The 14,713-nt window shown below is 41.5% G+C and overlaps 1 protein-coding gene across 10 annotated transcripts in view; it reads left to right on the forward strand.

Moving 5' to 3' along the window:
- Positions 1 to 14,713, forward strand: part of DIP2C (disco interacting protein 2 homolog C) — a 496,242-nt gene that overhangs the window by 373,843 nt on the left and 107,686 nt on the right. For all 10 annotated transcript variants that reach the window (XM_056519534.1, XM_056519533.1, XM_056519538.1 and 7 more), the window contains one exon: positions 6,979 to 7,187. In XM_056519534.1, coding sequence (XP_056375509.1) covers positions 6,979 to 7,187 — 209 coding nt within the window. The remainder of the gene's footprint in view (positions 1 to 6,978; positions 7,188 to 14,713) is intronic.

Below are 14,713 nucleotides of genomic sequence, written 5' to 3' on the forward strand. Positions count from 1 at the left end.
ATTCCTGTATGTAGTCCCTTATAAGTCCTTTAAACAATTTACCCACAATGCACGTTAAACTTACCGGTCTATAATTACCTGGGGAAGACCTAGAGCCCTTTTTGAAGACTGGCACCACATTCACCTTGCGCCAGTCCCTTGGCACAATACCAGACACCAGTGAATCTCTAAATATCATGAACAGGGGTACAGATATTACTGAACTTACCTCTCTGAGAACTCTTGGGTGCAATCTATCTGGTCCTGGAGATTTGCTTACATTTACCTTAATTAATTTACCATGGACCATCTCTACATTAAGCCAGTTCAGTACATTACATGATGTGTTACCAGCACTGACCTGTCCAATGTCAGCTCCTTCTTCCATAGTGTATACAGAACTAAAGAACCCATTCAGTAGCTCCGCCTTCTCTTGATCGCCTGTGACAACCTCCCCATTATCATTATTAAGGGGTCCTACATGCTCTGTCCTTGGTTTTTTTTGCATTTATATATCTAAAAAAATATTCAGGATTTGTTTTGCTTTCTTTGGCCACCTGTCTCTCATTTAGAATTTTTGCTGTTTTTATTCAATTTTTACAGATTTTATTAACCTCTTTGTACTGTTTAAATGTTATAGCTGACTCCTCTGATTTGTATTTTTTGAAAGCTATTTTTTTTGTTTATTTCACTTTTAACATCCTTTTTTGGCCATATAGGATTTAGTTTTAATTGTTTATATTTGTTCCCATTAGAAATACATTTAACTGTATATTTATTCAGTGTTGATTTGAAAATGTTCCATTTCTCGTCTGTATCAGTATTTGAGAACACCTCCCCCCAGTCTATGTCCTGTAGTGAAGCTCTTCACCCAGATATATTTTCCTTTTTAAAGTTATATGTTTTTGCCCTCCCAACCGGTCTTTGTTTTCTACACCTTAAGTCAAAAGTAACTATATTGTGGTCGCTATTACCAAGGTTTTCCCGCACAGTTACATTACCAACCAGCTCTGCGTTGTTGGAAATGATCAGATCCAACAAGGCATCACTTCTTGTTGGGTCCTCCACAAACTGGCCCATAAAATTATCCTGCAATAAATGTAGGAATTTTCTCCCCTTTGTAGTTTTAGCCAACCCCGGACCCCAATCTATATCTGGATAGTTAAAATCTCCCATTATTACCACTGTACCTGCCCGGGCGGCCCTCTCTGTTTGTTTATGCAGCCGACCTTCTATCTCCTCAGTGGTGTTGGGGGGTCTATAGATTACACCAAAAATTATCTTTTCAGTGTTTCCCTCCTCCTCTACCCACAGGGATTCCACATCGTCAGAATCATCACACACTATGGCATCGTTCACACTGACTTTTTCATACCACTTCTTACATACAGACAGACTCCACCACCTTTCCTGTTTACCCTATGCCTGCGAAACGAACCCCTGCAGAGTGACAGCCCAGTCATGTGAGGAGTCTAGCCAGGCCTCAAGCTCCCCCATTTTATTTGCTAGGCTTCTGGCATTTGTGAACATACACTTTACATGTCCATTAAGTTTTACACATTCTATCTCACTAATGGGATTATTCGAGTTGTTGGGGCTAATGGGATTTTTTTGAGTTTTTGGGGCTAATGGGATTTTTTGAGTTATTGGGGCTAATGATATGTTTTCGCTATTGGGAGTACATTTATATGGGTACATTTATTTTCACCGCTGGTTTGTAACACATGGATCTCCTTATCCACTGCTCTTAAAGGGGTATTCCAGGCAAAAACTTTATTTTATATATCAACTGGCTCCAGAAAGTTAAACAGATTTGTAAATTACTTCTATTAAAAAATCTTAATCCTTCCAATAGTTATTAGCTTCTGAAGTTGAGTTGTTGTTTTCTGTCCAACTGCTCAATGATGACTCACGTCCCGGGAGCTGTGCAGTTCCTATGGGGAAATTTTCCCATCATGCACAGCTCCCGGGACGTGACATCATCATTGAGCAGTTAGACAGAAAACTTCAGCAGCTAATAACTGTTGGAAGGATTAAGATTTTTTAATATAAGTAATTTACAAATCTGTTTAACTTTCTGAAGCCAGTTTTTGCCTGGAATACCCCTTTAACCTCCCTTTCACAGGTCTCCTTTCCACCCACGATTATGTCCTGACTCCTCTCTAACCTATCCATCCCACTATCTGCTTGCTTTGCTTTATTATCCTCCCCCCCCCCACTTACCTAGTTTAAATACTCTGCCACCCCTTCCAGGATTCTTTCCCCAGCACAGCGGGGAAATTATCCATAGAATAGAGTTTGTACCCCAATGAAAAATCAGTCCAGTACCCAAACCCTTCCCCCCTTACACCACAACTTAAGCCATGCATTTTATTCCCTAAGTTCCTGCTGTCTTTCCTGCGATGCACATGACACAGTCAGTATTACAGAGAATACAACCTTAGAGGTCCTTCCCTTCAGCTTGGCACCTAGTTCCTTATAATTATTCTTTAAGGACCTCCACCTACCATGTATTCTGTTGTTGGTTCCTATGTGGCCCACGATAGCTGGGTCATCCCCAGCCCCATCAAGTAATATGTCCACCCATTTCACCACATGCCGAACCCTGGCACCAGTGAGACAGCAAACCATTCGGTTGAGGCGGTCTTGGTGACAAATTATTCTATTCGTCTTTCTGACTATAGAATCCTCTACAACCACTAACTGCCTTGGCCTACCTGCGTTACCATCCCCCACACTACTAGTTGGACTGTCCCCCCCGGCTGTTAGGGAGACCAGTATCCATTAGGGTTGCCATTACTGATAGGGAGGCCTTTGCATCATCACCCAACTTGGCAATTTTTCTTGGGAGATCAGAAGCAGAAGTGACCTTCCTTTTCCTTGCCCCCTTTCCAGACCCTCTTACTACATTAACCCAGCTCCCTACTTGGGCCTACTGGCTAATTTCTCCAACCTACATTTCTACCCCACTAACAGTATGCTCTTTCCAAGATTGTCGCCCTCAGTGTTGCATTTTGCTCCTCTAGATCTCTAATACGAGCTTCCAGGTGGGCAACATGCTCACATCTGCCACAGCGGTATTCACCCTGATCTGCTGCTCCAGAGATGTATACATGTGGCACAATGTGCACTGAAGAAAACCTCCAATCCTGCTGTCCATATCCTTGGTTACAACCCGCTGTGATTAATTATAAAGGAAAAGTCATTTTATAAGGGAAAGTAATACTTACAGTTACTTTAAGCTCTTACTTCCAACTCCTGCTTTTTTAAACTTCTGTTTCTAAAATGGGTTACCTATTTAACCCATTTTTTGAGCAGTGTACTTTAGGCAAAACTTATTACAGCTGATTTGCATGAGGTTCAGGCTTTTCATACATATCATTTTTGAATGATATTGAAATAACCCTGCACATTCCAGTATTCTTCCTTCTTTTGATCTGCAGTTTGTGCTACTGGAAATAACGTTGAGCTCACAATAAGTTAAACAATGAAGGTCGTATCATGTCTGTTGAGCAGAAGACTGCTGTCAGCATGCTGAGCACTCACCATTAAAGGCGTTTGTCTGTAGTGAATGTTAATAATTGAATAGAGTGTTCTTGCGGTGCACTTGGAAGACAAAACCTGGGAGGATTTGCAAACTCCGTGCAGTATTTCAATTTTAATGCTTTTCTGCAAAGTAATGCAACCTAATATGAATTCTAATGCTGTGAACACAAGTAAAAGCTATAAAGCACAGAAGCAATGTGTCCTAGAGGCATGAGTATCCAGATATCCTTGGTTTTCTTTACATAGAGCAGCCATTATAAATAGCAGCATGCCAGCAGTTTGTATAGATGAGGGGCTGTTCACATGACGTCTCCTCCCTCCCTAGGTTTAGCGTGCACATCGTAAAAGCTCCAGTCCTGATCCATTTGCCTGGTTTGAAGTCTGTCCTTGTGATTTTAAAAGAATAAGGCTCCATTCCATCCATCAAGTCTTTGGGTACATCACTAGTGTACGTTGGAATACCAGTAAAAGGATATTCTGCAGTAACATAACATACCTGCAGTAAGCCCACTGACTGCACATAGTAGACCATTCTTTTGAGTCTTACATGTAAAAGTATATGTTTGGGAAATAGACTGAACATAGTCAATTGTAGATAAGGTTGGGTCTATTAAATTCGGGTATGCTGCATACACAATGTATACCAGTGTCGTACCCCAAAAATGTAATGTGAATGAGCCTTAAGACAAATCAATACTTATTATATACCATGGGCTGGTAAATCAGACAAAAAATTTTTTTTCTCTCTCTATACAGTGGGGCAAAAAAGTATTTAGTCAGCTACCAATTGTACAAGTTCTCCCACTTAAAATGATGAGAGAGGCCTGTAATTTTCCATCATAGGTATACCTCAACTATGATAGACACAATGAGAAAAAAAATCCATAAAATCACATTGTCTGATTTTTAAAGAATTTATTTGCAAATTATGGTGGAAAATAAGTGTTTGGCCACCTATAAACTGTTACGTTATGTGCACCGGCCGCACACGCTGGCCATAAGCGCATGGTCCCGTTACCTGCTGCTGCATCGCGGGACGCGACCACATGCGAGCACCAGTCCGTCACTCACCTGGTACTTCTCCTGCCCCAGCCTCTGCCTCACTGCTCCGGCGCGCATGTCCCGATCCCCGGAGCTTTAAGATTTAAAGGGCCAGTGCTTTCATTAGTGTAACTCACCTGTGGCTCATTTATATATTTCTCCGCTCCCTGCGTTCCGTCTGAGTCATCTGCCGCACAGGTCCAGCGGACCCACATCCACCGGGATTTCTGTCTTCTGAAACGTGAGTGTTACACAAACAAGCAAGATTTCTGGCTCTCACAGACCTGTAACTTCTTCTTTAAGAGTCTCCTCTGTCCTCCACTTGTTGCCTGTATTAAAAGGGTAGTCAAGTGCTGAAAAACTTATCCCCTATGCTAAGGATAGGGGATAAATTTCAGATCGCGGGTGGTCTGACCGCTGGGGCCCACCGCGATCTCCTGTACGTGGGCCCCGGCTCGCTGGCCAGATAGCGGGTGTCGAACACTGCACGAAGCGGTGGCCAACATGCCCCCTCAATACACATCGCTATGGCAGAGCCGGAGATTGCCGAAGGCAGCTCTCATGGCTCTGCCATAGAGTTGTATTGAGGGGGCGTGTCAGCCGCCGCTTCGTGCGGTGGTCAACAAGCCCCCTTCCCGCTGGCTGCCGGGGCCCCGTACAGGAGATCGCAGGGGGCCCCAGCGGTCAGACCCCTCGCAATCTGAAACTCATCCCCTATCCTTAGGATAGGGGATACGTTTTTCAGCATTGGATATCTCCTTTAATGGCACCTGTTTGAACTTATCAGTATAAAAGACACCTGTCCACAACCTCAAACAGTCACACTCCAAACTCCACTATGGCCAAGACCAAAGAGCTGTCGTAGGACACCAGAAACAAAATTGTAGACCTGCACCAGGCTGAGAAGACTGAATCTGCAATAGGCAAGCAGCTTGGTGTGAATAAATCAACTGAAAGATATATAAGACCACTGATAATTTCCCTCCAATGTGGGGCTCCGCGCAAGATCTCACCCTGTGGTGTCAAAATGATCACAAGAACAGTGAGTAAAAATCCACATGGGGGAACTAGTGATAGACCTGCAGAGAGCTGGAACCAAAGTAACAAAGGCTACCATCAGTAACACACTACGCTACCAGGGACTCAAATCATGCAGTGCCAGACGTGTCCCCATGCTTAAGCCAGTACATGTCTGGGCCCATCTGAAGTTTGCTACAGAGCATTTGAATGATCCAGAAGAGGATTGGGAGAATGTCATATGGTCAGATGAAACCAAAGTAGAAACTTTTTGTAAAAACTCAACACGTCATGTTTGGAGGAGAAAGAATGCGAGTTGCATCCAAAGAACACCATACCTACTGTGAAGCATGGGGGTGGAAACATCATGCTTTGGGGCCGTTTTTCTGCAAAGGGACCAGGACGACTGATCCGTGTAAATGAAAGAATGAATGGGGCCATGTATCATGAGATTTTGAGTGAAAACCTCCTTCCATCAGCAAAGGCAATGAAGATGAAACATGGCTGGGTCTTTCAGTATGACAATGATCCCAAAGACACCACCTGGGCAACGAAAGAGTGGCTTCATAAGAAGCATTTCAAGGTCCTGGAGTGGCCTTGTCAGTGTCCAGATCTCAACCCCAAAGAAAACCTTTGGAGGGAGTTGAAAGTCCATGTTGCCCAGCAACAGCCCCAAAACGTCATTGCTCTAAGGCTAGGTTCACACTGCAAAATTTCTGGGCAGAATTTCTGCCAGAGATTGAGCCGGCGGCGCTAGGACCGAGCAGACTGCATTGTTGCCTCCATAGACTGCAATGCATTTCTGGGTGGATCTTCTGGAAGATCTGCTCAGAAATGCATTGGCATCTATGGGGACGGCAATGTAGTCCGTGCGGTCCTAGTGCCGACGACTTGATCTCCAGCAGAAATTATGCCCAGAAATTCCGCTGTGTGAACCTAGCCTAAAGGAGATCTGCATGGAGGAATGGGCCAAAATACCAGCAGCAGTGTGTGAAAACCTTGGGAAGACTTATAGAAAACATTTGACCTCTGTCATTGCCAACAAAGGGTATATAACAAAGTATTGAGATGAACTTTTCTTATTGATCAAATACTTATTTTCCACACTAATTTGCAAATACATTCTTTAAAAATCAGACAATGTGATTTTATGGTTTTTATTTCTCATTATGTCTCTCGTATACCTATGATGAAAATTACAGGCCTCTCTCATCTCACAGAACTTACCATATACAATTGGTGGCTGACTAAATACTTTTTTGCCCCACTGTATCACCTTGTTGGAATAGAAACATATACATCAGAACATATGGAAAAATATCATGTATGTACAGTGAAGGTAGTGAGCTTACAATGAGATTGGGTATAGTATCTTATCTTTTACTGTTTCTATAGGTTTTCCCAATGACAAGCTCAGGAGCACCAATAAGTGAATATCCGTTCATAAGGACTGGCCTTCTTGGATTTATTGGACCAGCTGGGCTGGTGTTTGTTGTGGGAAAAATGGATGGCCTGATGGTTGTGAGTGGAAGGAGACACAACGCTGATGACATAGTAGCAACGGCACTCGCGGTGGAACCAATGAAGTTTGTCTACAGAGGAAGGTTTGTAAAAGATCATTGCTGTATTTTGAATTTTTGCCTGAAGTATCACTTTAAGCTCAAAAGTGCAGATTTACTCTACATTGCAAATGTGCCAGAATTCTGGTGTAGTTGGGACAAAAAAAAAATAGTTTACATGACATGTCCCACATTTTAGACACTTTTTCACTCCAGTCTTCAAAAAGGGGTAAAATGGAATCATGAAAACCATAGGCTTGTACATTTAACATCTGTAAGATTTTTGAGGGGTTTTTGAGAGGTGCTATTCTGGAGTATCTCAATGAAAATAAACCTCTAACACCGCACCAACATGGGTTTATGTGGGATCGGTCCTGTCCGACTAATCTGATCAGCTTCTATGAGGAGGTCCGTTATAGATTGGATCGGGGTGAAGCTGTGGATGTTATATATCTGGACTTTTCTAAAGTATTTGATACTGTACCAAACAAAAGGTAAGTGCATAAAATGATGAGCTGGGACTAGGGGAGGACATATGTAAATAGGTTAGCAACTGGCTTAGTGATAGGAAGCAGAGGGTGGGGATCAATGGAACTTATTCTGGTTGGGTGACAGTTACTAGTGGGGACCACAGGGGTCATTACTGGGTCCATTTCTTTTTAATATGTTTATTAATGACCTTGTAGAGGAATTCCAAAGTAGAATTTCTATATTTGCAGATGACACTAAACTGGGAAGGGTGATCACCACAGAGGATGATAACATAATATTACAGAGGGATCTGGGGAAGCTGGAGGCGTGGGCACAGACATGGCAAATTAAGTTAACTGTGGATAAATGTAAGATTATGTTCTTTGGCTGTAAAAACAAAATGTAAAATGTATGTTTTAAATAAGACATTAGGTAAAACTTTTACTGAAAAGGACTTGGGGGTACTGGTGGACCGTAAACTCTACTTTAATGATCAGTACCAGGCAGCGGCTGCCAAGGCTAATAAAGTCATGGGATGTATGAAGGTGGCATAGAGGCACGTGACAAGAACATAAGTTTGTCTCTGTATTAATCATTAGTCAGACCACATATGGAGTATTGTGTGCTATTTTTGTGCAGAGGAGGCTCAAGATAATTGATGGTATGGGAGGATTACAGGACCAAGACATGTTATCGAGCTTGGGGTTATGTAGTCTGGAGAAAAGACGTCTTAGAGATGATTTCATCACAATGTACAAATATCTTAATGGACAGTACAGAGATCTTTCTAGTGATCTTTTTATACCTAGGCCAGTAACCATGACAATGGGGTATCCTCTACATCTAGAGGAAAGAAGGTTTCACCATCATCACAGATGGGGATTCTTTACTTTTAGAGCATTGAGACTGTCTGCCACATAATGTTGTGATGTCTGACTCAATAAACAAGTTCAAGGGGGGCCTGGATGTTTTTCTGGAAAAATATAATATTACAGATTATAAATGCTTGATTTATGGGGAAAGAATGTTGATCCAGGGATTTATTCTGATGCCATATTGGAGTTGGGAAGGGGTTTTTGCCTTCCTCTCAATCAACACAGTAGGGACTAAATGCATAAAGAAATGCATTAACCTCTTGGGGACACAGGGCGTACGCGTCCCCGATCCTTAATGACTCAAGGCGTACCTGTACTCCCTGGTCCAGTTTAACGGGTTTAAACCGTTCTCAGCGTCGGAGAACGGGTTAAACCCGGTGGGTCTCTGTTGCTGCGGGCAGCCAGGACCCACGGCTAATGCCGGGCATGGCCGATTGGGCCGATGCCCGGCATTAACCCTTTAGACGCTGCGATCAAAGTTGATTGCGGCATCTAAAGTGAAAGTAAAAGAATCCCCGCAGCTCGGCTGAGCTGATCGGGACTATTGCAACAAAACTGTGATGTCCCGATCAATTTACCCGGACTACGGGAAGGTCCTCACCTGCCTCTCCGTCGTCTGATCTGCGATCTACTGCTCCATGCCTGCGCAGCAGGCAGGAGCAGCAGAGTGCTGGTTACACTGATCAGTGCTTTGCAATGGCATAACACTGATCAGTGTATGCAATCAGAAGATTGCATGTTGTGGGCTAAAAAAAGGAAAGAAAAAAAAAAGCTAAAAAAAGTTTAAGAAAAGTTCATTAACCCCTTCCCTATTAAAAGTTAAAATCACCCTCCTTTTTCCCATTTTTTAAATAAAATAATCATATTTGGTACCGCCACGTGCGTAAATGTCTGAACTATTAAAATATAAGGTTAGCTAAACCACACGGTCGATGGCGTACACGTAAAAAAATACCAAATTCCAAAATTGTGCATTTTTGGTCACTTCATATACCATAAAAATATTAATAAAAAGCGATGAAAAAGTCCCATCAAAACAAAAATGGTAACGATAAAAACTGCAGACCACGGCACACAAAAATGAGCCCTCACACCGCCCTGTACAGGGAAAAATAGAAAAGTTATAGGAGTCAGAAGATGCCAATTTTAAACCTACAAATTTTGGTGCATGTAGTATTTTTTTAAGTATTAAAATAAAATAAAACCTCTATAAATTGGGGATAAATCCTTGTAACCGTATGGACCTATAGAATAAACATAAGGTGTCATTTTTACCGAAAAGTGCACTGCATAGAAACGGGAGTCCCCCAAAGCTACAAAATGGTATTTCTTTTTTAATTTCACCCCACAAATATATATATATTTTTTTGTTTCGCCGTAGGTTATATTATAAAATAAGTGATGTCATCACAAAGTACAATTGGTGACGCAAAAAACAAGCCCTTAAATGGGTCTGTAGTAGGGATCGACCGATATCGTTGGGTGCTGCGGCGCGGCAGGTAATTGCCGATAACACCCAAAATTGTGAATATCGGCCGATAATATCGGCCAAACTGATAATCGGTCGATCCCTAGTCTGTAGGAGCAAAGTTGAAAGAGTTATGATTTTTAGAATGGAAGGAGGGAAAAACAAAAATGTAAAAACAAAAAATTGCTGAGTCCTTAAGGTGAAAAGAGTCCCTAAGGGGTTAAAATTTTTACTCAAAACTCTGTAACTTTACACTCTGTGTAAAAGGAAAGTTCTGATAGTTTGTCTAAACACTGTCTATGGTTGCACCAGATTTATCAAACAACGTGCACCACATTGATAAATCTGGCTTAAAAATCTTAAAATACAATTGTTGTCTGGAAAGGAGTGTCCTATCCAAGCCCTAAAAGTGTCCTATCCAAGCCCTAAACTCAAACCTATGTGTTTATCCACCAGTCGGGGAACCATAAGTGCTGTCTGGTAGCCCGGTCATGTAGAATACCTGTACATGTGGGTCATGGGCAGTGATTGTCATGATCTACCTGGGAACCTGTATAGGTCATGGCTCCGTGAATGTGATATAAATTCCTATACAGATTCTTGGGAAGGTCATTATAACCATTGCCCAGGACTTGAGGGTAGAGCCGACTACAAGAGAGGGCTAACAAAAAGCACTTGTGAATCTCCAAATTGATGCGAGAAAATTTAGGTTGGGCCTTATTTTCAGCCTTTGCCTGGACATGTAAGTATACCTAAGGGACATCATGGGTTTAAAAAATTCTCGAAACTTTTCTTTCATCTTTAGTCACATGGGGAATATGAATTCCCTACAGTGTTATCTTATTTTCAGATATTGTACCTCTTCTATACAACCCTTGGCTATGGTGGCCTCATAACTCATGACCCAGATGCTCCAATATATCTTCAGGTACCTTGCCTTGTACAGGTTTACATTTTCATACTAGGGTAGGTAGATAACAATTCTTGGAAATATCCTTTTCTCAATGTTTTTTTGTGGTTTGATTTCACACCTTAAAATCATTTGTATTCCATATAGTCAGTGCGGCTGATATTATTCTCTTTGATAGTTAAGCCATTTACAAGCCTTTCACAATACCTTAGAGAAAAAATGCAATTTTATGCAAACTATGTCACCATCTTTCTTGTCTTAGTCTTTTTTTAGAATGTACATCAAAGTATTATGGTTATAGCCTCAGAGGACATCAATGGCCTAACAGGGTGTATACCGAAAGCCAATTCTCTATGATTTTACAATAATGTGATAATGAATTTCTGAACGTGTCCAAATAAAAGCTCAAATAGTCTAGAAGATGTCTCCCACTGTAATAATTATAGATGTCATTGCCACAACATAGATTCATTCTTAGGTTAGGGTCACACGTAAAGGATCCACAGCATAAAATGCGCCTCCAGCTGTTGCCCCGCCTCGTCCCGCCCGTGCAGCCACACAGGGGCTCGCGAGTCACCGAGAGACAACTCGCAGGCCCCTGTGTGGCTGTACGGAGCGGCGGATTGCGGGGCAACAGCTGGAGGCACACTATGGGTCAGGTCATCGGCAGATCCACAGTATAAAAAACGCTGTGGATCGGTTACGTGTAACCCTGCCCTTAATCTGGTTGTTTATAAATAAATATTTTTTCGCTTTGAGCAGACACAACTAATAGAAAGTATAGCTAGAAGCGATTTCGAGAGACTTTAGTTTGCTTTGGACCCTATTACGCAAGGGGATTATTGGCTCAATAGACCAAAATTGTCCTATCAGCTGACAAAAGAGCCAATGCTTACATGGCTGTCCAAAAACCATCCCTCAATGGTCGCACATCTTTCTTGTGTAATAGGGGATGTGCGGCTGACAAAAATGGAGGCAGAGGGCTGTGTTCCAGTGATCACTGGTGCATCTATCCCCACACAAGCTTTATAGTAGGCTCATTTAAAGCGCATGTTGGGCCATGTTATAGAGCCCTTAGAGAAAGCTCCAAAGTTTTCAAGAGGTAATATACATCCTTTTTTTTTTCCTTTGGTACAAAATAGGGCCTTATGCAAGTTTACAATGATTCCACACATCCTCTAAGCTGTTATACACCAAAATATGCCTTATTTAAGGGGTACTCCCCTGAAAAACATTTGTTTTTAAATTGACTGTTACCAGAAAGTTACACAGATTTGTAAATTATTTCTATTTAAAAATCTTAATCCTTCCAAAGGAAGTTATTTTCTTTTTGAATTTCCTTTTTTGTCTGACCACAGTGCTCTCTGCTGACACCTCTAGGTGCAGCAAGGAGAAAATGACCTACAAAGAGGCACCCAGGTATCCATGGTAAGATCACAACCAGGTCATAGAAGTGGAGTAAAGCTTCAAGTTTATTGGAGTATACAGCAATGACGCGTTTCAGGGTGTACATACCCCTTATTCAGATTAAGCAGATTCATAAAATAACATACACATCTTGGCTTTATATATGCACACTAATAAAAAAAAACAAGATGGTGGCCAGATCAAAGGTCAAAGTGACACACTCAAAAAAAACCTGCTTAAGTGTTCTAAGAAAATCAGATTCCACATTGGGAGATAGTTACCTAGCAATATTATGACTGTAGACATTAAAAGGAATTTAGAAATAATCATTGTGTTATAAGTGAAATGATATAATGGAAAGGAACATGTTTAAGTTTGTCCGGTTATGGACCAGGATGAGGCTTGATCCGCACTTTGAAGTTGGCGTGCGCTCCACGGCTAGTAAACAAAGGACAACGTGCCCCATCTTCTAGTATTAACAGAGCCGGGCTGTGTGTTGGTTGCAAGGGACGCGTCTCTAAGGAGCGTGTCCCTGCAGCAAAGGTAATACAGAGCGAGCGAACTGATCTTTGCGGCTCTGTATTGAACAGTCATATGCCGCTGCTTTCATGTGAAAAGAACGGACCGGCATCCTGGTTGTTAAGGACGCGTCACTAGGAGCGTATCTCAGCAGGGATCGCGCTGGCCGCCTGTCTGAATGTCCGGTAGTGGGAGACTTTGGAGTTTTGATGATTGGAATACTCAAGGACAAATGAAAACATAAAATTAGTGACTGCATTAATAGAGATAAAATGATGTAGAAGTGTTGTGTATATACACACATTTTTGCAGGTTTATAGCTCCCATGAGCCTGGAGTAATAATAATGATAGTAATAATATATAGACAGCATACATGGGTAATTAAATAAATGAATATATGAAAAATTAAATGGATAGAAGGTTGTAATAGTATAATAATAAGGAACTATATCAGTGTGTATACATAAGTTATGGAAATTATATCACATACATATACATATGCACAGACACATACCCACATATATATATATATATATATATATATATATATATACCTGACCATATATACATATGTAAGAACATGTATCCGTACGTATACATATGGAAATATATCACATACATATACATATGCACAGACACATACCCACATATATATATATACCTGACCATATATACATATGTAAGAACATGTATCCGTACGTATACATATGGAAATTGCAATAATAAATCATAGTAATAAATATATGGATGGACTCAATATATTGCAAAAACAGGAGAGTAAACGAGAAAGGTAAAAAATGACTATAAGATACCTTATGGACGAGGATGAAAAGACAATAGTAAAGGAGCTAAAAGTGAAGGGGATAAAGTTAATATAAGCTGATATGTACGGTATATGCAAAAATAGAAACACACATACAGGTTTACAGATTGCTTTCAATGGATTTGTTTAGTCCCAAAGGTTGCAAGGTCTTCAATTTTAAAATCCAGAAGTTCTCACGCGGTCTAAGGGTATTGTAGCGTAGTGGAACCCCTTTATTTATGATCAATGGCTGTTATTTTGAAATCCGCAATATTTCCATCATGGTATGTAAAGGCGTGACGTGACACACTATGTAATTGGTATTTTAACATCACATTGCTATGATGTTTGTTGATGCGATTCCTGAGGCACTGTGTGGTCCGGCGTACATATTGTAGGCCGCAGGTGCGCTGTAACAGGTATATTATATAATGTAGGCCGCAGGTGCGCTGTAACAGGTATATTACATATTGTAGGCCGCAGTTGCACTATAACAGGTATATTACATATTGTAGGCCGCAGGTGCGCTGTAACAGGTATATTACATATTGTAGGGCGCAGGTGCGCTGTAACAGGTATATTACATATTGTAGGCCGCAGGTGCGCTGTAACAGGTATATTACATATTGTAGGCCGCAGGTGCGCTGTAACAGGTATGTAACATATTGTAGGCCGCAGGTGCGCTGTAACAGGTATATTGCATATTGTAGGCCGCAGGTGCGCTGTAACAGGTATATTGCATATTGTAGGCCTCAGGTGCGCTGTAACAGGTATATTACATATTGTAGGGCGCAGGTGCGCTGTAACAGGTATATTACATATTGTAGGCCGCAGGTGCGCTGTAACAGGTATATTGCATATTGTAGGCCGCAGGTGCGCTGTAACAGGTATATTACATATTGTAGGCCGCAGGTGCGCTGTAACAGGTATATTGCATATTGTAGGCCTCAGGTGCGCTGTAAAAGGTATATTACATATTGTAGGCCGCAGGTGCGCTGTAACAGGTATATTACATATTGTAGGCCACAGGTGCGCTGTAACAGGTATATTACATATTGTAGGCCGCAGGTGCGCTGTAACAGGTATATTACATATTGTAGGCCGCAGGTGCGCTGTAA

Source organism: Hyla sarda, chromosome 5 (assembly GCF_029499605.1).
Source record: "Hyla sarda isolate aHylSar1 chromosome 5, aHylSar1.hap1, whole genome shotgun sequence".
Classification (NCBI taxonomy): Eukaryota; Metazoa; Chordata; class Amphibia; order Anura; family Hylidae; genus Hyla; species Hyla sarda.